The 24,858-nt window shown below is 55.6% G+C and overlaps 7 protein-coding genes across 7 annotated transcripts; 2 read left to right on the forward strand and 5 right to left on the reverse strand.

Annotated features, from left to right (window-relative positions):
* Window positions 1-1,498: 1,498 nt before the first annotated feature.
* B0H64DRAFT_228807 (uncharacterized protein) lies at window positions 1,499-2,688 on the reverse strand. Its single transcript, XM_062799696.1, has 3 exons — window positions 2,276-2,688; window positions 1,909-2,169; window positions 1,499-1,832 (listed from the first exon to the last, which is right to left on the reverse strand). The coding sequence occupies exons 1-3, from the start codon at window positions 2,498-2,500 to the stop codon at window positions 1,623-1,625; spliced, it is 696 nt and encodes a 231-aa protein (XP_062655969.1). The 5' UTR covers window positions 2,501-2,688; the 3' UTR covers window positions 1,499-1,622.
* Window positions 2,689-3,100: 412 nt separating this feature from the next.
* On the reverse strand, window positions 3,101-3,681 carry B0H64DRAFT_445383 (uncharacterized protein; the record flags this gene model as incomplete). The annotated part of the gene is made up of 2 exons (XM_062806847.1): window positions 3,101-3,115; window positions 3,157-3,681. The coding sequence occupies 2 exons, from the start codon at window positions 3,679-3,681 to the stop codon at window positions 3,101-3,103; spliced, it is 540 nt and encodes a 179-aa protein (XP_062655970.1).
* A 3,830-nt stretch (window positions 3,682-7,511) lies between these two features.
* On the reverse strand, window positions 7,512-8,307 carry B0H64DRAFT_228943 (uncharacterized protein). Its single transcript, XM_062799697.1, has one exon. The coding sequence runs from the start codon at window positions 8,201-8,203 to the stop codon at window positions 7,718-7,720; it is 486 nt and encodes a 161-aa protein (XP_062655971.1). The 5' UTR covers window positions 8,204-8,307; the 3' UTR covers window positions 7,512-7,717.
* On the reverse strand, window positions 8,221-9,459 carry B0H64DRAFT_328595 (uncharacterized protein; the record flags this gene model as incomplete). The annotated part of the gene is made up of 1 exon (XM_062800839.1): window positions 8,221-9,459. One exon carries the CDS (start codon window positions 9,457-9,459, stop codon window positions 8,221-8,223), a length of 1,239 nt encoding a protein of 412 aa, XP_062655972.1.
* A 2,533-nt stretch (window positions 9,460-11,992) lies between these two features.
* B0H64DRAFT_229014 (uncharacterized protein) lies at window positions 11,993-13,073 on the forward strand. The gene has a single exon (XM_062799699.1). The coding sequence runs from the start codon at window positions 12,131-12,133 to the stop codon at window positions 12,938-12,940; it is 810 nt and encodes a 269-aa protein (XP_062655973.1). The 5' UTR covers window positions 11,993-12,130; the 3' UTR covers window positions 12,941-13,073.
* Window positions 13,074-17,625: 4,552 nt separating this feature from the next.
* B0H64DRAFT_228976 (uncharacterized protein) lies at window positions 17,626-19,344 on the reverse strand. The gene is made up of 2 exons (XM_062799698.1): window positions 18,737-19,344; window positions 17,626-18,675 (listed from the first exon to the last, which is right to left on the reverse strand). Exons 1-2 carry the CDS (start codon window positions 19,250-19,252, stop codon window positions 17,920-17,922), a joined length of 1,272 nt encoding a protein of 423 aa, XP_062655974.1. The 5' UTR covers window positions 19,253-19,344; the 3' UTR covers window positions 17,626-17,919.
* A 371-nt stretch (window positions 19,345-19,715) lies between these two features.
* Window positions 19,716-20,887, forward strand: B0H64DRAFT_365373 (kinetochore Sim4 complex subunit FTA2-domain-containing protein). Its single transcript, XM_062801874.1, has 2 exons — window positions 19,716-19,921; window positions 19,976-20,887. Exons 1-2 carry the CDS (start codon window positions 19,724-19,726, stop codon window positions 20,843-20,845), a joined length of 1,068 nt encoding a protein of 355 aa, XP_062655975.1. The 5' UTR covers window positions 19,716-19,723; the 3' UTR covers window positions 20,846-20,887.
* The last annotated feature ends 3,971 nt before the right edge of the window (window positions 20,888-24,858 follow it).

Here is a 24,858-nt window from a genome sequence, read left to right on the forward strand (position 1 = left end):
CCCGACGAGAGCCCACCGCCCAGCATCACCATCACCATGACCGAGCCACACCTCCCCTCCACACCCACAGACATACCACCACCGCTCCCCCCACCACCACCGCCGTCATCATCATCATCGTTCCCATCAACATCACCAACCCCCTCACCCCCGTCCCCACCAGCATGCCCAACCACCCGCCTCTCCAAAACAGACCTCGCCGCCCTCGTCGAGCGCGGCCGCCGCGTGGATGAGTCGACGCGGATCGGCCCGCTGGCGCGCTTGGCAGTACCGCCGCCGCCGCGGGCTGGGGATGAGAAGGGGGGTGTTGCTGGTGGTGGTGCTGGTGTTGCTGGTGAGCTGGTCTGGCGGTGGACGCCGCCGCGGCGTATCAAGTATGAGCAGCTGGAGAGGGCGTTTGCGGGGGATGGGGAGGCGGTGGAGGCGGAGTGTGGGGTTGTGGGGGGGGAGGAGGAGGATGGGGGGGTTGGGGACTGGGGGGGTTTTGAGGGTGGGAGTAGGGGTGGGGGTGGGGATGGGGATGGGGGTGAAGATGGGAATGGGAATGGGGATGGTTGGAATAGTGGGAGTGGCGGTGGTGGTGGTGGCGGTTGGGGGACGAGTACGAGGGGGGATGATATGGATACGGATGGGGATGGGGGTGGGGGTGGTGGTGCTTGTATGGGTGAGCGGGGTGCTGGGGGTGGCGGAGAAGAAAAGAAGGGGGGTGCTGGGGATGGTGGAGAGAAGAAAGGGGGTGTTGAGGAGGGGGAAGAGAAGGGGGAGAGAGGTGGAAAGGGCGAGTGTGCGAGCAAGAAGGATGACGAGGTTCGTGAGACGCAGAAGGGTCATATTTCTTTGCTGAGGCGGGTCAGAGAGCAGACGGAGGCGTGGGTTGAGAAATTTGTCCCCGTCGGTTTGGGGTTGACGAGGGAGGAGTGGAGGGCGATGGTGAGGGAAGCGTGGTTTACCATGGTGGAAGTGGAGGATGGTGGAGGTAAGAAGGCATCGTCAGGAGTATAGTTTTGTTTGTAAACTAAGTAGGTTAATTCATAGCGGACTTGGTTTTGTGAATATTACGTTCAGGGGTTTGTTTACTTGGTTGTTTACTGTTGTTACACATGACCCTGTGGGCTGGTGAACGGAAGGGGGCTACAAACGGTTCGTAGACGTTCTAAGGCATGTGTGTGTATATATCTTTCTACTCACACCCTCTCAAGTCCACACTTTCCCATCTCGAAGTACTAATTCTAGTTTCCTCCTCCAACCCCCGCAAGTGTTGGCGGTTCCTCGCGCACCCCCCTGCCCATGACCGATGACGTCGCGGGGGTAACATGCACGACATTCAGGAAGAAACGCGGGGTTGTGGGGTATTTGAGATTTCTTTCCTCTCATCTTGCGCACTAGATCTCAAGATGCAGGAAAAACAAGCCATTACGTCAAAACTCACACCTTCTTACCCTTCGTAGAAAACCCAGCATAATTACCGAAGGGATATCCAAAAGCAGACATCCGGTTTCTGGCTTCTCACTGGTGCGAGAAGAGATCGATAAAGAGAGGGGGAGGTTGATGCCAATCCGGAGCTCGACATGCCCCGCTCCATCCCCGCCCCGCATGTTCAGCCGAGCCGAGCGAGCCTTCATTCATCCCCGCGCTTTCCGCCAGAGCCAAGCAGAACCTGGCCCCGAGCCGCCAGAACCCCGCTTCACGGATGGGGTTTCTGAGTTGGGTCTTTTGCCAGGGGGCGTGGGGTCTGGATGATCGACGCTGTGCATGGATTTGATGTTCACGCCCGGGACTGAGGTTAGGAGTGTTTGGGTATGCATGGCATGGGTGTGAATTATGGTGAAGAGGTGAGGATGTGAATTCTCGCACTCGCTCACGGTTTACCAAGTTGACAGATCTCCAGCTGACATGATCGATCGGTACCGATGTGGGGATGCGAGACACCTCTGCCCCCTCCGATTCCGGTTCTGCCCCCGCCCGAGACATCCGTGGATACACTCTAGGAGGTAGGTAGGAGGTCAGGGTCGGGAGGTCGTTCGAGACGCGCGTAACTGCAATGGTCGGCCGGTGAGGACGCTGATGGGGGACACCGTGTGGGATACGGTACGGCGCTGACGAGAGAAGGTTCGGAATCGAAGGTTCGGAGGAGACGGGGTGACGGGTCCGGAGGGTTGGCGTTGCAATCTGGCTCGAATCCGTTAGCTGGGTCGGCGCTACTGTGTGTCTTCGATGGAGGCGGGGGAGTGAGATTAGGAAGCGATGGATTGGGAATGATGCGATGCGATGCGACCTTGCTCGAACTCGAGTGGAAACAGCCACACCCACACCACTCATCCCAACTCCCAACCTGGTGCTGCGCCCGACGGCCGGTGGGCGCAGAGGAGTGTGTGAGCGTTCGCCAAGTGGATTGCGCACCACCGAGGTGCGCTGGAGAGGGGGACGCCACACCGTCATAACTAAAAATAATTGGACGCCAGAGCGCGATGCTTGCAACCGCGTGGTATCGAGGTGGCATTCTGGGAGCCTGATTTTTAGCTTTGGGCTGCGCTGTATTTCTCCCTTCTGGAAGATGACTTGATTTGCTGAGCGAGGCAGGTGAACAGTCCTAAAGCGGCGAAGGTGTGAACACCAAGCACGCCTGTGCCGAGTTGTGACACAGGGTCTGGCACCGTGCCCTGATTGGACCCCCGTTCCACTGTTGCTGCACGCAATTGCAGATAGCCGCCCGCTCGACCTAGCCACAGAGGCACACCAACCGACATACCTGTATCCATATCCAGAAGTCAGCCATCGATGGTGCGCTAATATATTCCAGATGGGGCGGCTGACCACCTGGTGAAGACGACGCTGCGGAAACTCAGCATACCACTGTTGAGAGTTGGGTGTTGGTAATGTTCATGTTCAGCAGGGACAAGTTCATGGCAATTTGGTCTCACGAAAAAACGGACCATGATGCTAGGGGAAAAAAAAGTCAATTCTCTAACAGCTATGTAGTAGGTACTTACTTGTCTAACTCTAGAATAAGGATAACTCTTACCAAAGGTATCCGACGTTAGCACTAAGAAAAGTGTCAAAGACTTACCTTTTCTCACCCTGGTACTGTCGAATTCGGAAACTAAACGGTATCGACCTGCTCCCGCAAGGTTAGCAACTCGCTGTTAGGGAACTCACCTTGAACATCTGCTCTGTATCAGAGAGATAAGACCCCTGATATCCCAATCTCGTCCACAGCTCATCCTTGCTCCGCCCTGATACCTTCATACAGCCCGAGCACCAGAAGAACACACCCATCCAGATATCATCTTGCCTCAACAAGCGGATGCTCGCTTCTGTGAATACCGAGGCAGGGAGCGGCCACTTGGCCGTGAGAGCCTCCATCCACAGCAGGCATTGTTCCACCGATGACGATGGTGGCTTTTGCGGGTCTAAAGCATCGGCCGACATCTGTGCGAGCCTGGGGCTGCAAAACCCCGAAATGGTCCAGTAGTCCAAGTCGTTGAGCACGTCGAGATACCCCGACAAGAGATTCGCCTTGTGGGTAGAGCAGACGGATGCATTGGCGACCACCTGGCCCACGAGGTAGAAGTCGCGGACGGCCGCGGGGAGAGTGTCGAGGCCATGGCCGGTGATCTTCGAAGTGATGGCCGGCCAGTTGATGGTAGGGCAGTCACCACGGCGGGTGCTGCCGGAATGCATCGCGTGGGGGCGCCCTGTTGTTGTGAGTCCGCGCTAACTAGTGTGTTTCGTCAGTGACTATGGACTGGCTTTTCGACGGTGTGTTTCGCGGGCGGCAAAGGTATATATACGACCTTTTTGCTCTCGCCAGGAATTTCTTTGTCAACAGACCCCCGATAACAAAGTCATTGTCTGGACAGTCCCCGAAGCCGCGAGAGGCCACTGAGTTTAGCTCTGATCAACACAAAGGAGCATTCCGGTTACGATAGAGGCCGGGCCGCCCAGGAGTACAGACAAGGCACGCCCCCGAAGCCATATATTGTCATGTGACAAAGGCCAGCCTGTTTCGAGTGGACGGCATTGTCGTGGTTGTCTAGGAACCGGGTCGGCTCTGTCTTGCTCTGCCAGGGGTGAGTAACAACAAGGTTTGATACACGCAAGATTTCACCCTCACACCCCTCCACAAGACATAGATCAGACGAAACGTGAAACAATGTCTGGGAAAGAATCCTACAAGGCTGAAGCAAACAATCCAGCCACAACCGACCAAACAAGGTCTGAGCCGGGATCGACCTTGGCCGATATGCCGCACACCACACACCACCACCCACCGCCCAGCCTCCCGCCTCAACCCCGCGCAAAGGGGGTGGGCGGCACAGCATTCAATATCTGACTGGGCGCATGTGAAGAACACCACCTTGAAGACAATGGATGGTGCGGCCTGCACAGTGACCAAGTCCTCTTTACCCGGTTGAGCCAGCCGAGCGAGCAACGGCAGATCCGGATCGCCCTTGTATCGATCGAACGAGGCGGCACCCGACCGTGAAGAAGAATAGACGAGCCGAGCATTGTAATAGATGAGTGCACATTCCGATATGAGCAAACACATCCAGCCGGCTGAAGATGCAGAATGTGAGAAGGCACGGAGCCGAAGGGGAGGGGTGTGCTTAAGCCATGCGACACAACCTGCCACCAGCCATACCGTGCTCTGGATCACAGTGACACGAGTGCAGGAATCCGAAGGACAATCCGCGGTAACGTCATGTTCTCTCACACACCATCAGGCCCGATGCCGTTGCCGAGTCTCCTTCCATAGCCCCTCCGTACGAGATAACCGAAAGAGAGAAACGGCGCCAATCCTTCGGGCCCGGTTCCGAGCCACGCGGCTAGCAAACAAAGAACATGTCGGTGCCGATGCGAGGCTGCGCCGTTTCGAATTTTTTCAAGTTTGACGATGAGAGACGAAAAGCTGACATCCACGGGGCCAATGGTGTTCAGCGCGCCCCCTCCCTCACTGAACCCCAAAATAGGCCGCGAAAACGGGCCCGGGGCGCGCAACTGCCGCCCGCCCGGCTTCCATGCGCCGCACTAGAAGGTGAAAGGTCATTGCGCTGCCCCTCCCCGCCGTAGACAAGCAGGCAGGAAGAATAAACTTGCAAAGGCTATGAGTCAAACGGCGACAGGAACATAGCCGCGCTCACTAAGAAGTGCCTAGTCGTTGGGGTCGGATAAAACACCACTGGACGTACCTCTGTCGCCGCCCGTGGTCGCAGCGAGGAGGAACCTCACCTCAACCTTTACCTAACCCTAACCCACTTACACCCGGGCGAACAACTCGAAGGTTCGGGAATCCCCAAAGGACTGCCTTTCTCGTATGACGTCGCTGCCTGCCAAAGGAACGACGCGTGACCCAGAAAGCCGGGAAGACCTGTGTACACTACAGAGGTTTTGCGCACACCGCCGCGCCAGAGCTGGGCGCTTCGTCCTGTCATCACACCGGGAGCGCGCCTAAAGAGGATCGCGCAGTGGCTGCGATTGGGGGTTCTGTTTCAAAGGTTTTGACGCTAACAAGCGCGATCCACGGGGGGTCTCCACCTGTAGGGCTGGGTTCGGTGTGATGGCGCTGTACTGTGTAGTCGTGTAGTTGTGTTGGGTTGGGACGAACATCCCTAGCACGACGAAGGGGTGTCGATGGATGAATGAACGTTCTAGTCCTTCTCGGGAGAGAAACAAGACGAGGTCGATATTTCGGGGGCCGCGGCGCGATGGGGGCGGAAAACCCACTATCACCTCAAGACCTGAACCTGGGGTAGGCGAAGTTACCGGCCGCTGCAATCGGACCGTGCGATCCAACACGACCCTTCACACAGCCAACGGGAATGACAACCTACCGTATCCCGTTCCACACCGCAGCTCGTAACCTTCCTTCCTGGGAGGGACTGACAAATGAACGGGCTGGGACACCGAATCCCGCCCGCGTCGCACGGAGGACTCGGGGCGAGTAGGGCAAGGAACGGTACACAAAGTAGGGCCAAAATCCGGGCCTCGCATCCTGTGTAGCCCTTGCCTCCGCGCACAAAATACGTACATATGCACAGGGAGAAATCCCGAAGCGGGGGCAATTTCCAGCCACGGCCGTTTCCATCAACAGCCCTGTCGTTCGTCCTCCGAGCGAGGCGAGGAGGTCGGCTGGCTGCATGGTCGGGTACGCTGCAGGTCATGGTTTGCGACCTCTGTAATCTGGAGGTAGGTCGTCTCGAGGTAGTGGACACAGAAGGTGGAGAAGGGACCATCCCGGGCCGTTCATCCCATCTTCTGTTGTATCCGTCCACCGACCTGTGCAACGCAGCCCGAACCCAGCAGCAAGCGGCCGGGGGGTTTCGCGAAAATGGGGACCCGCGTCGGATGATGACATTTTCTGACGTGCATGTCCGCGCACTCAGCTCTCGTTTTAGTATCAACCACGGCACCCACCAGGAACAGGAAAAACGGATGGGTGGGTTTGGTGGTGTGCGACGAAAAGTGACAGTTTGTGAATACAAGTAAAACAAAAAAAAAGCAGCAACGAGGATGATGCTGCCTTCGTGTTTGGCTTGGCAGGTCTCGACGGAAGCGGTGCCTGTCCGTGCACGGAAGGAAACCAGCCGAAAGGTGGTCTCCAGGGAGCGAGCGAGAGCCGGAAAATCTGAGCAAGAAGACACGTTTAGTGTGAACCCCTGACCGAGACCAAGGTCGGGAAAACAAGGACGTCACGTCGCGGACGCCACGAACATGGACACACTGTGTGGTAATTCCCCGAAAAAGAAAATACGGAACGTGGGATGGATGAATGGACCGAGGGATGCGATGGCAACACGATTGACCAGGCAGACAACCGAAAAACGACAAACAGGTTAAGTCATAGCTGGGAAGGGGGTGCGCGATTGTTTCATCTGAACCTTCCCGCCCCCGGTTTGGGGCGCAGAGGGAGAAAAAAAGTCTGATAGCGCCAGGCACGGAAAAAGCATCGCTCGCGTCAGATGTTTGGGAGGCAGTGCACTGACATCGGTACGAAGACTGGGAAATGCGCAAAGATCATCGGGTACAGAATACATGACTTCGTAAGAGCAGGGCAGCGAGAAGGCGGCGCGCCCGGCTTATTAGGGCTGAGATCTAGGGTTACGCTGGGAAAATGGGAAAAGGAAAGACACGAAAGTTGGGCACAATCACCGAGCCTGTCTTATTTATTTTGTCATTTTCTGCACGGTTACCTTGATTTTCGTGGTCGCGTCCGTTCAGTTTGGAGGAATGTGGTGGGAGCACCACAGGCGGCCGGGCGCGAAGCGACATTGGTTGGGCACACACAAATTCCAACTGCTGCCTGAACCATGCACACCAAATATGCGACGAAAAATGTCAAGATTGCAAAACCCAGATATCCGTCTAATTGCTACCAATAGTCTATGATACTTCGCGATACAGTAAAAACAGCAAAACTCGAAAAGGGGGTATATCCATCCTGTGAAACCCAGGAGAAAAAACAGAACAGAAATCTGACGGCTCGCCGTAATTGTCGGAGCACGCCGCGGGACACAATGTAAAATGAACGAGGCTCTCGTACAGCCAGCGAGACCTTTCCGAGTAAACAAAACGAGACCGCAAAAAAACAAATCCTTCTTTCCGAGGCCCGAGCAAAGTCGCCATTAAATATCGAGTGCGTGCCACCCTTCATCACTGAAATCCTCCTCTGACCATTCCATGATCGATCAATCCATCCGAACAAGGTAAACAAACGCGCTCAAAAAGACAAAAACAAAGGGAAACAAAACACCGGTAACTTTTGTAGTTCCTGTACACCTGTAATAGGCAGAAGTGCAACCATCTCTGGGGCTGCTGTGACGTGATCGTGTGATCCGTTGCGTCCATCCTCGCTTCGTGAAGCGGGGCGTGTAAATAGTTGTCGCGTTGTAGAAACGACGATCGTGCGCGTTGGGTATCTCTGAAAGACCGAAACAAAAAAGACGGCCACCGTGATGCGGGACTGCTCCCGACGGAATGTGTATCGAGTGTTGAAGGCGAAAAACCGCCCTCCGCGACTTGAGACGAGGAGCCGAGACTCCGTCTGTATAATAAAAAAAACCCGATGACCAAACGACCCCGAAAGACACCTAATCGTACAGACTGGCTTGTGGGTATCATATTTGTGTTTTGTGGTTTTTGTTTTTGTGTGTTGATGGGGCCGTGTGGGATGTGAGAGAAGAAGCCGGCCGGGGAGAGGGCCCATGGGAGGTGATGGTGGTTTTACATGGTCGGCTTCTTGAGGATCTCCTCGCAGTTGGTGTCAAACCGGAGGTTCCAGAGACGGACGGACGCCATGAAGCGCTCTGTCTTGTCCAGCTCGCGGTCGGGACCGAACAAGGTTTCGACGAACTCGACGCCGGCGCCCTTGCCCAGTTGACCTTCCTTCTTCTGCTTGGCGCTGGACCGGAGCATGGGAGCCTCGCAGGCCTTGAGCAGCTTCCGGAGCTTGTCGGTGATCCGGTCACCAGCCTCGATGAACTCCTCAATCATCTCCCGGTTATCCTTGGTCCTGATCCTGGGGACGGTTTCCTCGGCACGCTTGATCTTTCCGGAGAGTTGGATGAGGAGGAGCCAGAGCTCGCCGGCCTGCTCGGCGATGGGGAAACCGGCGCCGTGGCGGTAGACGGTCCAGTCGTAGATCCACTTGCCGAGGGAGTTTGCGTCAAAGACGCTGCCGAGCAGCATGATGGGCTCCTCGGTGGGGTCCCAGTTCTTCAGCGAGTAGCCGGCCGGAATCCTGTGCCGCTTGGCATCGGCCTCCGTGGCCACGCGAGTCGCGGGGGCTGCCGGTGGCTTCTTGTGCATGCTGGCCGAGGGCCGGGCGGTCTGGGGCCGTTGAGGCACCGAGGTGGAGTTGCGGCGGGAGTGGCCAGCGGCCGGCGGCGCACGGCGATCGGGCTCGAACCGCGCCGACGCGAACCCAGCCTCTCTGTCGAAGATTGGACCGCCCTGTGCATAGTAGCCGTAATCAGTTCCATGCCCACCAGCGTTGACTGTGAAGTGATCCTTGTACGGTCTCGGTCGTGACCGTCCCGGCAGCACGAAGGTACGGCCGCCGAGATCGATGAACTCGTCCTCGTCGGATTCCCCGTGGGAGACCGAGGCTGGATGGTAGGAAAAGGAGGAGCGTCGCTCGCGCGGGGGGCGCGGCGGACCCGAAAAACTTGGCTTGCGTGGCCGCGAGACACTCACATTGACAGTGGCGTACTGGCCGTCGCTCGTGTACCGCGGGGAGAAGGACGGGCCACGAGGGCTGGCATAGCCGGTGTTGCTGCTGTTGATGCCACTGGTGCTCCCGTTGCGGAAGTGAGCTCGCGTCGCGGGTCGTTGCGGCGTAGCGCCGTAGTAGTAGCTCGGCCCCCGGGGCGATGGGGTCGGGGACGGGCTGGGAAATTTCTTTTCGTCGTAGATATACTCCTGGCTGGGTGTGGACCCGTACGGGGAGTAGGCGGCCGCCATGATTTCTGGCTCTTGCGATGACCTCCGAGACATCCAAACTCTTTTCAACTCCAGACAGTAAAAATCTGTCGCGTACCCCTCTGCCTCTGCGAGGGGTGGATGGTGGCGATCTTGCTCAGTTCAAAATCCCTGATGGTTCGCGCCTGTGTCGTTGCGCGGGAGAAAGTGACACCAGTCACCTTGGCCTGTGGTCGGTTGGAAGAGGAGAGGAAAACCGTCTTCTGATTGCAAACATGTCAAGGATATGGTGTTCTTATCTCCAGTTGGAGAACGGGGGGGCACCAAAGTCGGGGCACGACCTTGATGGCTGCTTCTGGAAAGATCTGGACTCGTCGGTGGTCCAGACTTAAGGTTGGGTGGGGAATGTCGTCGGGATCGAGCAGTACTTTGAGTTTATGAAGTGCATTGGCAGAAGCCAAAGTTGGCAGAAAATGGGAATTTGGGAGGTTGGCGCCGCTTTATAAAACAGCCAAGGTGTGCGCAAGACCGGTGCAATCAGGGTGGGAGGGGCTCCAGCCAGAGCAGGGGGCGGAACGTGAAAAATGGCTTCGGGTATCCCTGTCTGTGAAATTTTGGACGGAATTGATGGAGGGGGAGTGCATGTAACAGTTTGTTCCTTGATCCCTGCAGGCTGGTGTGGGATTAGTCACTCCTCCTGGACCTTGTCAGCAAGCACGAGGAAGTCACCACACCCCTCTACCTTTTTCCAGCCGCTTCTGTTGGCACTGTGCTTGCACGGGCCGTTCTTCGGCCAATGAATTCCGGAGCGTTTCGGTCGCGCGCCGACACTCCGTTTGTAATTCCTCCCTCATTCTGGCACGGGACAACGACGAGCCACAACAGAGTGACTCTTATGGTGTGGCGATGATCCTGTTTCAATGGTTCACTCAACAATCCGCTACCCTGGCAGCTCTGCCTGGTTCAGTTGCGCGGTGCAAATTTGCGAACGGGAACTGCTCCCGGATTTGCGGTGGACAAAAAGCCTCTGACGGGCTAAGCGAAATTGGTGCACGTCAGGACTGGGAAGTTCCAGCTCTCGGGCAGGGGATCTCTTCGAAAACCAACGGCCCGTGAAAATTTTTCTTCTCGTCCATGGGCAAGCGACCGGGGCTTGGAACTTGGCGCCGATCAAAGCGAGGGCCGGTGAGCAGGCTGTTGATGTCTTGCGGCAAGAGCCAAACACCCCCATCCGACCTGGGAATGACTCTGCCCTTGCGAAAGGGGAGGGGCGATGGGGAGGGACTTGTTTCCCAAAGTCGCCGAGCCAGGCCACCATCGCGGAAGTCTCGGGGAGCCGGTCGCTCGCGGGCTGTGCGATGGGAACTAGATTGACTTTCTCTGGCAGCAGCATAACTAAACAACCTGGAAGCTGTATCTAAGTCAAGCTGAAATTCTCAGAGTCGCCCGAGGGCAGCTCATCTTGGGGGCGGCTCATCCTCGGGTGGTATGGATACTTGACCTGAATGCGACAAGGCAGCTCGCCAGCCGGGGTACGAACAACAACAGTTATTTGACCACTGGCATTCCGCTGGTTGGCGCTTAAACGGCAACCTGTGGGCAGAACCGATGAGCAAGTCGTCAGGCCGAGGCTCCAACAACTCAAAAGTTCGTTTCTTGGGAACATGGTGGTTGCAGGGGTAGGGAGGTGGTTCACGGATCTCCCGGAGAGAGGAAGCGGGAATTGAGGATTTTAAGGTGAGCGAAGGCGACAGCGAGCTGACGTTTGCTCCGTCCCGACCTCCCCCCTGCAGAAGTTTCCCAGAGTGAGGACTTGCTCTGCGGACTCGGAATATCAAGCCCGAAAGGTTTTGCTCCTCCTTTTAAGCCTCCATATTCCAAGAGGGGAAGGAACCCCTCACTAAAACTGGCGATCGGGATGCGGGGTGGTGGACTGCGACTGCCGTCCACGCAGCTTCCATCTTCTCCAAGAGCCCGTCATGTGGCCGTGGGATGGCACAGTTCTAGACTCTCCTATCAACTTTTTCTGGTATAGTAGAATCCGGGGTTGCCAAGCTCTTTGCGCATCCACTGCGATATCCGTCTTGTTGGCCGCCGGCTCTGATCTCAGCTGCAGCGTTGTTGCGGATCCTCCGTTCATGTCACTCTGCGAAGCGGTTCGCGCTCGCGTGTCCCGGATGCACGAACTTGCAGGCCGCTCAAGCGGGGGTTACAGCAGCACTTGCATGCCAGCCCCTAAGCCAATGATAACAGAGAGCATTTCAACCATTTCGTCACTGTCGTCCCGCCTCCCGATCACGATTGACGCTTTTGGAAGCGAGAAGAGGCATTTCCAAGTAATTGACGCAGTTCCTGCCGCCCCCAGAAAACTCACCCTTTTGCTGACGAGGTCGCTCTCTTCGAAGGCTCGCTTATATCTTCCAAATCCTGGGCCTTGAAATAGACCGTGTTTCGTTAATTTTTCCACCGGCTGATCCCTCTCGAGTCGGGTCCTCCAAGTTACTTCCGAGTTCGTCCGTCGACCATTCGACCCGCGCCGAAATCCGCAGGCGCAAAGTACTTCGCGATCGCAAAATAGCATGGCCCCGATCCATCCGGCTTTCCGTCACATTTTCAGTCTGCCTGTCGAGGTCGGAATTTCCCTTACTCGACCTCATCGCGCTTGAGACTCGTATCCTCGCCGGATGGTGGCCCCTTCGCTGACGTCGTCGCGATGGTTGGGGCTCATGATATCCAGTCCTCCCCACCCCGTTCACCGTGTCCTCGGCTGAACCGACCGTCGGTGTGGGTTTCTCCATACAGTATTGCGACACCGTCAATAGAGTCGGCCCGTGGTGAACGACGGCCGCATTACGTCCACAACCGCGGGTCAATCCATCAAACGAGTTTTGCTGAAAGAGGCATCGACCGTCATGCAGGAGACAGGGCACAATCACACACGGGCTGGCCCCCCGGGCTTCCCCCAGTGGGGCGCACACCTTTTCTCACCTCTCGACTCGGACCTTGGCTGGCTTGGCAGCTCTCTCCCTTGGTCAAGCCTGGGTGTGGTTTGATTTTTTCTAGAACACCCACCCCTACCCTGCTGGTCGTCCGGTCGCTTTTTAGGCTCTGCTTCACCCCCTACCACCTTTCCGCTTTGATCATTTCTCCCCTTTCGGCTCACCGTCACGAAAATTTTTCTCGTTGCCAATGCGATTCTCATTTCGTTCAGGGAGACAGAAGAAATGTTGAGGATGGTCCCCATCTGGCTCTGGCAACCGTGAGTCACACAACGGCCGAGTCTCATGTATGGCGCATGCTTTGGTGCCCTAATGGCTCGCCTGGGCCCGTCGTCTGCTGCGTTGATGTCCAATATGAGCAGGCTGTTTTGATCCTGACCGCTGGATGGCCAATGGGCGGAGGCCGGCAGGCTCTGGATGCAGCATTATCGGCCCCCGATTGGAGTGGCCGGACGGTTGTCTGGCGGGGACGGACCAATGTCGACCTCTTCCTCCTCGCCCGGGGTCCACATGCTCCAAGGTGAAGGCATGCTCTCCTGCAGCCCCCTCATGGGCGTCAAAAATAGGCTACTTCCAAGCGGATATGGGACAAAATCAACCGACCTCACTCCCGGTTTGGCCTTCACCGACACTCTCCTCAGCCTTGAAGAGGGCACCAGACCTGCAGAGGTTGGTGCAGATGTTCATGCCGGGAGGGGGTGGGAGGAGGTGCGCGCGGCAGCATCCCATACGTCGAACAAGTCCCGACCCTGGACAGGGCCTCTGACGTCGCCGCATTGCGCACAAAATTTTAGACAAAATGCGAAATTGACGATATCTCTGTCCAATACCCAGCACGGCCGAGGGCGGCTGCAGAATATGGGAGAATAACGAGGAAAGGTGACCTCACCGGAGACCGGAGGGATGCGATAGTGCTGGGCGGGTGCGTCGATATCCAACATTTTGCGAGGTTTTCCTTCGAGGCCGAGAGGCGACTCAACGGCCGCCTCGACAGGCCACCCCTCGTACCAGAAAGAGGGGCAGCCAAAACAAAACAACCCGCGACAACATTCCGGCAAAACACGTGAACAAGATCTCTTCTTCTCAAGTTGGCCGAGACCACTGCTCGTGGAGATGGAGGCCGTTGAGGTGTGACAGGCAGTCTCACCATGCGGAATGATGCCCCGAAGGCCTCCCGAACCAGTCAAAAGGAGTGAGTCTCCCCGCTCCGATGCGCACTCTCAGTCAGATGGCCCGGCATCACCGCCCAATGCCAGCCCGCAAAGGTCCCAGTTGGCGCCCTCAACTCCAAGCTCGAACCAATGAAAACAAGTCGCAAACGGGACTGCAAACGGGACCGCAAAGGATTCGTCAGCGGTGAGGGCGAGAGGCGACATTTGGCCCTCTTCCGAAAGCGCATGCCAGGGCACAGGAGTGTAGAGTGAGCTTCCGGGTATTCCTACAGGATGTTGAGCCCAATGGAGCAAGGGGTTCTCCAAGCCCGCTGTCAACTCCGGTTGATGATGCAGTGCAGCTGAACAAGGAAAAGAAAGGGGGATTTGGGTTCTCAGATCTCAATTGCTCCGAGTCACCAACCACTTACACGCCTCGAGTCGCACTTTGCATCCGGTTTCCCCTTTTTCCATGCGCGCACTAGCGCATCAGCGAGGCCGCTCGGTGTCACGCAGCAGAGTGCATCGCCGCGCAGAGGGCCCAATGCACAACGAAGAGCACAGACATGAGAGTCGCAGGTTGCCAAGAGCCGACTTCTCTGGTCGAGACGAACCAGGGGCCATAATCTTCTCCAGGTGGGCCCCTTGGCGAGGGTTCGGGGAATTTGGCAGCCAGCTGGAGATGGCCTGCAAGCAAGCCTCATCCATCAGGCTCAAGTTGGACAAGCCCCGATCCCGAGCGTTTGGTTCCATCTTCTTCCAGGCGAGCCACATGGTGGCTCGAACGTCCCCTGGGTCCCCTTGTCACTCCGTTCTCTTCCATGCGCCACCCAGGATTTGGAAAACTCCACATGCCGAGCCGGCACCGTCCCTGATTCGACGAGCAGTTCTTCCGGCCCTTTCCAAGGACCGACCCGATCACCCGATCTCTCATTTTCGGTGTGGGTGAGGTGGTGAGCCACAGACCGTTGGGGCTGTGCTTCCCGAGAAAATACAATGCACGGTCCACCGTCTTCTTCTGACCTCGACTTCGGATTAGGCCCGGTTTTGGGATTTGTTGCCCAACGTTCGAGAAACAAACGACGGCACCCCTTGAACGGAAGGCTTCCGGCAAACTGAGGGAATTTCTTGTCGCTTGGACGAAAGCTGCGTCACTCGGTTCCATTCATCCTTTTCTTACAATTTTAGCGACACACCCGGTTTCCATATCCGACGCATGTGTGTCGGCTCGGAGAGAGAGATCGGGGCTCGGGGCCTCTGAAGCGCGCGTTAGGCCGCAATAGGTTTGCTTGCCCTGTGGCTGGGGTCGGGGCTTTCTCTTTCTCACCTGCCCATTGCCACGGACGGCCAGCGTTGACTCACCGTCTCAGTTTCTTGCCGCCAGTGTGGTCACGGGGTCCGAGATGCCTCGGCTGGTCTTGCTTGAAGCCGCCGTGCTTTTCGCCATCACGGAGGCAGCTCATGATGATTATTCACCATGACGATGCTCAAGACGCCCGCCACCGAGCGACATCTCTGAAGCTTCGCAATCATCCCGGCAGCCCGTCCCAGCCTCACGGCACCCCCACCACGGTTGACCCGACCGCCCAGCCCTATCGTGACTCACACGCCTCCCGTGCGACCTGCGTGAGAGGGCCGATATCCCGCACGACACCGCCTCGCCTCGACCGCCGATTCCCCTTGGCTCTGGCATCGCCTGTCTGGCGCCGTTCTCTGCGTCTGGACCTCTGGGCGGTGTGCGTGTGTGTGTGCGTGTGTGTGTTGTTCACCTTATCCCGCACCTGCGATTCGCCGCGCTCTCCCTTCCGGCTGCCCGCCGGGGTTGGAACACGGCTGCAACTGCACCGGCACTGCACCGCCCACACCCCCCCGTCGCCACTCTGTGGTGGTGGTTGACACCCGGTTGCCCTCAAGGGCTGGCTGGACTGGGCTGTGCCGGCGCCGGTTACGTTGCCGATTCTCCTTGCTTCCATTCTTGGGAGGTGGGGGACGTGGGAACGGGGCTGGTGTCCCGGCGTTGAGCCGACCCGGCTCGTTGTCTGGCTGGCGACGGGTGTGGTGATGGCGATGGGCATGGGGTGACTAGGCAACAGCAGTGCACAGGAGCAGGAGGGGCATGAGCAGGGCGTCTACCCATCCGCCCTATCTGGATGTCTGGTCCGATGCCTTGAGACCCAACGATGACGGAGCCCGCCCGTTCCTGCAGAAAGTGTTGCAGTGTTAGGGCCTGGACTTTTTTTTCTCCTTTTTTCTTTCCGTCTGTTCCTTTTGAGTGCTGATCTGCGTTGCGGCAAGTGTCGGTGTGGTGCCGAGAAGGCCTTGGTGCTACTGGGGCAGGATGCCCAAGGTCAAGCACTCCTAGTGGCATGTCTCTCGCTGTGGTGGTCCGCCTATCGTCGGGGCTCTCCTCGCCTGATTTGAGAACTTTGGACGGACAATTCGATGGCATCATGCCTGGCGAGAGAGGTCGTCCAGTCACGGGCTAGTTGCCTCACTTCGGTGGACGTCGGTCATTTCAACGGATGCTTGGCCCTCCAGTGACTGTGCCGGGTGGCCTTCTTCCCCGGGCACTGCAGGGTCTGCACAGCATGGCTGTGACTGAACGAAGCCCCCCCTTTCTTCCGACGTGATACCTTCACGCCCTTCAAAAAAGTTATGACTCTCTCCTTGTCGGGCCTGAAGGTCACTTGAGGCCGGTCCAGCACCGTGTCAAGGCACTGTGGGCTTCCTTTTGCCTTTCCTCGTGCCTTTCCTCGAAGGTCTGTGTTTGGACCTTCGTCCTACTATTGTGTGATAGGCCGAGCTTGTTTCACAAGCTGCAGAGGCAACCCGTCACGGGACTCGGACGAGGCTTCATGCCATGCCGATGCTAAGTTGTTGACTTGTCGCCCATTTGCATATGGCTGGCCCCTATATTGTCTATTTACGAGTGACTCCTTCTCTGGTGCGTATGACTTGTCTTTGGTGCGTGTGACTCCGTCTGTGGTGAGTGTGTAGTCCTGATATTCCTTGCTCATTGGTCTCCGGGGCGCTTACCATTGTAATCGGCATTGCCACTTCAATTGTTGTCTCCGAAGATAGGTGGATTTAAAGCATGGGCTCATTGGAAAATGTCCACACAACAAAAGAAGTATCTACGGTCTGCTCTATGTAACTTTGCTCAAATTCTTTCCAACGCCTCCATCGCTGGGTTCAGCCCTAGCCACTTGACGCAGTCAACTACTCGTGACATAACAAGTGTGTTACCGGATATCGGAGCATCCCCAAGCCCGCCGTCTCCCTGGGATTCTGGTACACCACATTCCGAGGCCTCCCCCCCTTTTTATCGGTATGCTGAGACATCACAGTCCAAGCAAACCCAGAGCCACGTGGGTATCTTCCCAACACATCAAATGAACCCCACGCACGACAATCCCTTGCCCTTGATTTCCTCCTCTAGCGACTGGACCTCCATGGTGAGACGGCGTTCAGTACGAACGGAGACATTCAACAGGCGTCGCTTGCCTCGGGTACAGGTAGGTAGGTACTATCCGCAAGGCAGCAGTTAGCAGCTAGCTAAGAGGCACTGTCGATGTCTCTGGCAAACCCAAAGCCTATTGCTGATTAACCAGTCAGGTACGGTGGTGTGTGCGCATTTGACATCCAACATTGCAGCCAAGCCGACCCCAGTCGCCTCAGAGTACGCGTCCTCTGGTGCCTGGCTGATTGAGGCAGCATCCTCGGCGGACGGAGATCGACATGCGTCGCCGCGACCGGCCGAGGACTTCTGGCTTGATGCACTCGCAAGCCTTGTTTCGGATGTTTGGGCCTTGTCCATTGGCTTTGTGCTACCTCACATGTGCGTAATGCGGTGGTCGCTGGTCGATAGGTAGTTGTCATGTCCCGGGTCTGCTTTGGTGACATGTGCCGGCTTGTCGAGCCTTGCCAAAGTTCTTGTAGGTCCTGGCGGCAAGGTCGCTGCTGCATGGTGTTGCCCTAGAAAGGTCTTGTGAGCAATAACCCGCCCCGTGATAGTTGTAGGGGAAGGTAATAGAGATGTGGAGGGCGTGGTGACACAATCTTGATCTCAGTAAGGCCTCAACCTTAGGCTTTTGGTGGTCATTAGGCCTAGAATAGATACTACGTAGGAGGTTGATTGTGAGAAACATAACGGAGCCCTTGGCGTGTCTATTGCAAATCTTTTAAAGGACAGCAAAAGACAAATACAAGACAAAGAAAAAAACACAGAAATAAAAGCAAGAAAGCAAAACAAAACAAAAGGGACAACAACAGCATAAGGAAAAGAAAAAGAAATGATAAACAACTACCCGAAAAGTATCTTTTCCGTCGTATATTTCACCCTAACCGGGTAATTAGGATGACTCCGAACCGCCCATATTCAAGTTCCCTTGGATATCATCAATGCGGCCAGGAGTGGATGTTGGGGGCGGGACGAGCGTTCTCTGCAAGGCGGGGACAAAGTCTCCGGTGAAACTACTCCCGGATTTCTCATCAAGATGGACAAAACGGGTGTCGAGCTTCTTCCATTCAACCTCTGGGATACGGCGCTTTGAGATGGCGTTCTCATACACTTGGTTTTTGGCGTCGTGCTTCCATCGGGTGAGCCTCGCCATGGACGGCAGCGCAGCGTGCGCTTTTGGGAAAGACGACTCCATCTCGCGGTGGGCGTCGTTCATACCCATGCACCCGAGAGCCCAGATGGCTAGATTGACGGTGAGTCCAGTTGTGGCGTCCCAGGGGACGGAAACATACTCGATACCTGCATAAAGCGCAGTCTGGCTTGGTTGTCTCGGGAGTCGCCGAATTCGAAGTGCCACCAACTCGGTCTGGGTTATGATAAAGGCATACCGAGTCTGAGCAAACCGGCAGTATGTGGCAACCTGCCGTAGCGGAAGGAGCCGTTCGTTCTCGACGCTGCTGACTTTTGATACGGTTGAGCCAAACGGTAGGTCCATAGCCACATCTAGGTCACCGTCCGGCAGGGCGAGCCAGTGCGACTTCCATTCCTGCTTGAGCTTGCTATCACCAACGGCAAAGGTGAGCTGTTTCTCGGACTGTTCGGTATCATCCTCGCGGTAGCGGACCTTGGCCTTAAGGTCAAGGATTGTCTAAGAGGCAGGTGTGTCCGTTAGTAAGAGGGAAAGAGAGAGGGAAAGAGAGATCACTTACCCAGTCGGGAGTGAAATCAACGCTGGCTTCGGACTCAGTGCTAAGTTTCACCCACGTGACCTTTTTATGACCGAGTGTGGTCTTCGGGGTTTCGCTGGGCCCCTGTATGTCAAGCTGGGGACGCAGTTGAATCGCTGCCGCTGCGATGGGGGACCTCACGATATTGACCGACCACGCTTGGCCTAATAGATCAACATCATGTTCTGTCGCGATGATTGTAAGGCCTTGTCCGGGCGATGGGGGAGGCACAGGTTGATATCCAGGTTTCAACGCCGCCATCCTCTGTTCAAGAAGATGTCCATAGGCTAGATAAATGGCTTCGAAGGTAAAGTCTGCCCATGGTTTCACCGATGGATGGTCGCTGTCGAATTCCACTTCGTCGAAGACATCAGTTGAGTTGCGATAGCTTGAGTCATCCCAGCTGCCATCCCAGTTGCCATCCTCAATCTTTGGATTCGGCCGCTGGAGTATTTGCAACAGGGTAGGGCCGCGGGACGGGGAAGGGGTTCTCGACATTGTGGTGGCTCGAGAGATCCAAGTGTTCGATGTCCGGGGAAGCGTGAAACGGGGAAATGCAGGTAGGTACCTCCCCGGTGAAGACAATAAAAAAAAGGTGGGGGTCGGGGGGGGAAGGAGACGGGGGTTTAAAAGCCCGTCGAACAAACAGCCTAGGTGGTGTTTCCCGATAATAAGTGATTAGATGGGAGGAAGTTGCATTCGAGAAAATGGCGCTGCAGTTTTGAAATCAAGTGCACTGGGATCAAGTGGGCCATCAAATGTTGGCCAGACTGGTGTGAACGATCCCAGGCGAGCGGTTTCCCGAAGACCAGGGGAAAAGGGTGCGGCTGCCTAGAACGAAGTACAGATTATTCCGTGCAGGCCTCGCCCTCGAGCGCTCGTCACACAGTACAGAATACCAATTAGGTACGTCCGTTCACATTTCACATCAAAAACACACACTGGACGGACAGCAGTTACCGACCCGCCATGTCACAGCGCACGCGCGGGCTTATACCGTCCGAGTCTCTTCCCCAAGTGCCAGGCCCTAAGCTTGTGCCCTTCACTCCAACCGCGCGCGCCGCCATCCAGTTCATCAAGGAGCTCGGTGATCCAAGCAGCGATAAAGATGGACGTGTCTGGGAGGTTCGGATCAACCGGTCTGGACCACATTATGCCTTGAAAATGGTGTATCTGCCAAATGCCGTCCTCTTTTACTACTCGTCGTGCTAATTGCCCCAGTTCTACTTCACAACGGCCGCATTTATTATCGACCAGACTGCTGCTGGCGAACTCGAGTACGAACTTGCATCCCCCCAGCTCTACGTCGACTACTTCGATGCCTTCAGCTGCGAGTGCCGTGCCTACGGTCGGCTAAAGGAAGAAGGCCGCGAAGATCTGGCGGTTCCGGCCCACGGCTACCTTTTTCTTACCCCAAAACAGGAAGCCAGGATTACGACGAAGATTGTTGGGTGTATCACCGAGTCCGAGCTGGATGGCGATCTTTGGCGCCGAAGTGAAGAGACACGCCATCTCCCGATCCGGGCCATTGTCAAAGAGCTCGCGACAGACTTTGTCCCCTTCCGCCCCTCGGACGTTACCGGCATGTGGGGGGGCCTGCAAGATTTCCACAGGCTGGGAATCCTCGTCCGCGATGTCACCGTCTTCAACTACATGGGTGGAAAACTCGTCGACTTAAGCCGGGCCTGGACCTGGCCGCATCCAGCGCTTACTTATTACGACGATGCCGCTGTGGAGGACGAGAGATGGCTTGACTCGCACTACCTCCGCAAGATAATCATCGAGTTCTGTTGGGGGGAGCGGTGGGATTGGGACCTTGATGAGATCCCCGAAGAGCTGACGGATTGCGCTTTGAAGCGGAGTAACGTTGATACGTACGTCGCCGACCCGAGGCAATATGACTGGCTCAAATGGGAACAGAATCCCGCCGAGGCCGACAGGTTCCTCGCGGAGAACTGCTTCCGTGGGATAACGGTGGCTGGCGATATTGGCATGACTGGTGCGTGGATGGGGAGAAACAACCTGAAAGCTGAATCGGAGATGAACCGTTGGTGGTTGAGTTTTCCTTGGTACATAGGTAGATATGTTTGAGTACGCAAAAAGAAAGATCAAAACTGCTGAAGTTAAGCAAGCACGCCAACAAAACAGATCCTTCTCCCTCACTCACAATAACCCAAACTTAATTCAACTGCTCAGAGAACTCACATTTTACTTTCCATCATCACCGCGAGGCGGGCACCTTGTGACGACAACATCGGAAAAGGAGAAACTTGATTGAAGCTGCAACCAAGGCATTTCTGGGCCGGGGAAGGAGGACGGGTGCACCCATGCTTCTTCGGAATGAAACATAGCTCCAAGGAGGCTTCAATTCATGTAGTCTCGTGGGATGCCGGGCCATCTTCTGTTACCCTATGCCCCGCAAGCTCGCTGAGCGGCAGTACTCCAGCACACTTGACGGGAAGATGGCCGACGAAATGGTCATGTATGAACAATACTCGGGTAATGAGATTCTATTACCTAACTCGCCCATTTCTCTTCATAGCGCCCATATTTGTAACCCTACATGCCCAGCTCCGCTCCCGTATTTCCCCGTATGGGTGATGTGACCTTCCACCCCCGACCCCGCTATTGATGTGCTGTTGTAACCGTTGGCGCGAGATCAGGAAAGGTCGAGTCGGTTTGCAAGGGGGAAGAAAGCCTGGGAATTGTCAGCTCTGGAACCGAAGGTTGGGAAAACATAAGATCAAGTCTGTTTGCTCCTCAGCGAGCAACCTCGAGTTCTTGGCGGGTGACCCAGTCCCAACCAAGCTCAACGAGCTAGAGCTCTCAGTCCAGCGACCCGTGGCCACATGCTGAGAGTCTCTGGTCCGCCATTGTGTCAAGGTTGGCCCAAGCACTCGCCCGGCCACACACAAGTGCTATATATCACCATCGGAATTGTTGGTGGATGGGAAAACATGGAACGGAAACACGCAAAACAAAGAAAGCAAATGAACAAGCCATCTATGCCGGGCTGACCAAGCCCAGACAGGAAAGAAAGAAAAAGAAAAAAAAGACTGGCTCCTCAGTATGCCCTGGCTTTGTCTCCGGTACCACCGCTGGGACCGGAAAGCCGCGAGTTCCCACCAGATCAGGCCACTTGGCCGTCCGGGAACCGCTGTACGACACAAGAAATTGACCAAACTTCTTGCGCGTGTCGTACAAGGACTAGTTCATCATTGGAGTTTGTTTGGTCAAGACCCGCAGGAAAGGGGGAGGGAAGGAAGGAAGGGAGCAAAGATAAGTAAAAGAAACACAAAAAGCCAACGTTGGATACAGATCACGCTCCATATCCAACGATGCTGGGACGGACTGAAAGAAAAATGCGGGCAGGGGAAGGGAAGGAGGGGGAGGCGAAGGAGGGACGGACTGGCAGGGTTTGGTTGCTCCTCAGAATATCTCTCGCCTCTGAGGCCGGGGTTAGCGGGCTCGAGAGGTTGAGTGAGAGTTCCCGTCATTGGCACCGGGTGCCTCGGGGAGTGTGCGGACCTTCGCGACGGAGTGGACCCCATGCTCCTCGCTACTTATGGTCCACACAGGTGTTCATCACAGGAGCTGTATGTACCATGATGAAGAGTACGATTTGTTGCTGGGGAGGTTGGGAAGGCTTTCCGAGTTGGAGTTGTTGGGCTGAGAAGGATGGCGAGAGAGGGGAGTGTCTTACATTTATCTCCAGGAACGACGCATCCAAGAAGGGCCGACGGCTGATAGTTTGCTTTGTGGAATGCCCGATCAAAAGACCCTTGAATGAGTGACGAGTGACGAATAGTAAGATGCCAGGCTCGGCCCTGTATCCTGTGTGCGAGACGCAGTGAGGATCGTGATCCCATGTGTGCCGGACCCGCGCGGTGGGGATAACAGTGAGCCTTATATCGACGACGACCTTGTTGGCTGGCAACACTTTTGAAAAGAACGAGGCTGGGCTGTTGGCGATATTCGGGAATCGGCTTGTGTGAGAGCTGGAAAGGATGGACTTTGTTTGGTTTTCTAGAGACCTGAAAATCAATTAGCTAATGATGTCAGACACGAAGGACGAGAAAGAGAAAGAGACGGCCACGAAGAACAGCTTCGCAAAGCGTGACTTACTCGAGCAAAATGTGACTGATTCATAGGACAAGGCCGAGTCACGGCCTTGTAAATAAAGACAGCCTAGGTAGGAAGTCAGTAAAGTATCGCTTTTGTGGGAGAAAGGCTTCAAGAAGGGGAGTGAAGAGAATCAGAGGCAATAACGTTGTAATCATTTGCCAGAGGGCTCAAAGGTATACCGTTTACCATCATTTTGCGTGCTAGAGGAGGAAAAGGAAAGGGGTTGGGGGTCATACCATTGATGTGTGCAGAACGGACCGCCTGACAAACTGAAAGGGTTGGTGGGTGATCAGCAGCAATCTGGGTGTCGTGAAGACGCCGAACTTGAAGAAGACGAGGGGAAAAGGAAGAGAAGACGAGAGGGCGATGTTATTCCTCTGTTGATTGTCTTTCAAATAATCGGCCGGGGTCGCGTCGCGTCAGGCGCTGGTCTAGCATGTCTCCTGGTCGCCAACAAGCTGGCCATGAGGAAGCAAAGGGCTCGCCGGAAGAGAGCGATGGTTTAAAGGGGAAAAGAAAAGAGCAAATAATGGTATGGTGTATGACGATGACAAAGGACAAGGGAGAAAGCGGAGGAAGATGGATGAAGAAGATGGAGGAGGAGGAAGTCCCCCAACTTGATCGAGAGTGAAAAAGGATGATGGTATTGTAAATAGAAACACAATAGCTGAGCAAAGAACAGCAGGAAGATCGAGGGTAATTAAATAATACGTGGAGAAGAAGAATATGGGAGGATGTGGGAAGAAGAAAGAAGATGCCCGAGGATGGAGGAGATTTAGGGAAGAAGAGTAGGAAGAAGAGTTCGAGGAAGAGGGGAGAAAGAAAGAAGTGGCAGAGGAGAATTTATACCTCGTGCCCGCCGCCCTGTCCGCGCAACGAAAACGTCCGTTGAAGAATTAGGGCAAGGGCTCGGGAAGTAAACAGGCCCGAAAGCGGGAAGGAGGAGGGGACCGGTTGAAGGACAGTTGGCCCGGGCCATCTCGAGAACGTCAGTTGCCCGGGCAGTGATTCTTTTAGCGGCCTCGTCCCAAGACCCAGCCCACAATACAAGGTCTGTTGATCGAAGATGTACCTATACATACATTTGCCCGCTCCAGAGATGTCTTTGCTGGTGTAACGCCCCATGTTCACTATGCTCCTGCTTGGATTTGTAGCCACGGGAAACCGAAGGGATTATTAGAGGACGGTCGGTTAATAGTAGTGGCTGAGCTGGGGAGGGAACCCTAGGTAGGTAACGTGGAGGAGGAGGACGAACGTGTACCTAGAGAGGAACTGAAAGCCAAGAGCTTTAGAGGCCGTCATGTAATTAACTTGCTGCTACCTGCTCGTCATGCCGTAGATGTACTTGCCACCTACAGGCATCATGTCACTACCGTTCAAAAGATATTCTGGAGTTGATTATCGTTTTCCAGGTGAAGCCGAGTTGGGAGCATCGAGCCTCACGTCCACCTCCGGCACAACGAACAGCGCACACCGGTCCCAGTTTCAGAACGGCAGTTTGTTGTTTTGGCCCGACCGTCTTTCCAGCCCAGTTGACGGCCATCTATTTCAGCAGTGCTGTAGCTTCTGCTTGCGCATGGCCTTGTCGCTATCGTGGAGCCCAAACGCCTGGCTACCTAGGTAGGCACCTAGGCAAGTAGGTAGTCAGGTAAGGAGGTCGGTGGTAGGTAAGGTAGTCGGCGTCGCGGTTCCCCGACCGAATGATACTATCATTGCAGAAACTAGCCAAACAACTAACTAATTATCCACTATCTATAGTAGGTGCCGTCTCTATTCCTTACTATGCCTTTAATTCGACTGGATAAAGCGCGACCGATTTATTACGCGGTACCGACGAAGCCAACAACGCAAACGACGCGGAGCTCTCACAAGCATCGACTGAGAGGAGGAGAACATTCAAGTTGGGCCATGGCACACCTCGAAGACATTATCGGACTCGATCGCTCTTAAGAGCCACTTTGGACAGGAACAGCACGACA

Source organism: Chaetomium fimeti (assembly GCF_033439085.1).
Source record: "Chaetomium fimeti strain CBS 168.71 chromosome Unknown B0H64scaffold_7, whole genome shotgun sequence".
Taxonomy (NCBI): domain Eukaryota; kingdom Fungi; phylum Ascomycota; class Sordariomycetes; order Sordariales; family Chaetomiaceae; genus Chaetomium; species Chaetomium fimeti.

Coding starts and splice junctions, on each gene's coding strand:
- B0H64DRAFT_228807 (XM_062799696.1), bottom strand. CDS start 2,500: ATGCCACCTCGATACCACGCGGTTGCAAGCATCGCGCTCTGGCGTCCA. Junction 2,170..2,275: donor TCCACTCGAGTTCGAGCAAG/GTCGCATCGCAT, acceptor GATTCGAGCCAG/ATTGCAACGCCAACCCTCCG. Junction 1,833..1,908: donor TGTCTCGCATCCCCACATCG/GTACCGATCGAT, acceptor TCACATCCTCAC/CTCTTCACCATAATTCACAC.
- B0H64DRAFT_228943 (XM_062799697.1), bottom strand. CDS start 8,203: ATGGGCCCTCTCCCCGGCCGGCTTCTTCTCTCACATCCCACACGGCCC.
- B0H64DRAFT_229014 (XM_062799699.1), top strand. CDS start 12,131: ATGGTTGGGGCTCATGATATCCAGTCCTCCCCACCCCGTTCACCGTGT.
- B0H64DRAFT_228976 (XM_062799698.1), bottom strand. CDS start 19,252: ATGTCGAGAACCCCTTCCCCGTCCCGCGGCCCTACCCTGTTGCAAATA. Junction 18,676..18,736: donor TTGATTTCACTCCCGACTGG/GTAAGTGATCTC, acceptor CCTGCCTCTTAG/ACAATCCTTGACCTTAAGGC.
- B0H64DRAFT_365373 (XM_062801874.1), top strand. CDS start 19,724: ATGTCACAGCGCACGCGCGGGCTTATACCGTCCGAGTCTCTTCCCCAA. Junction 19,922..19,975: donor CACATTATGCCTTGAAAATG/GTGTATCTGCCA, acceptor TAATTGCCCCAG/TTCTACTTCACAACGGCCGC.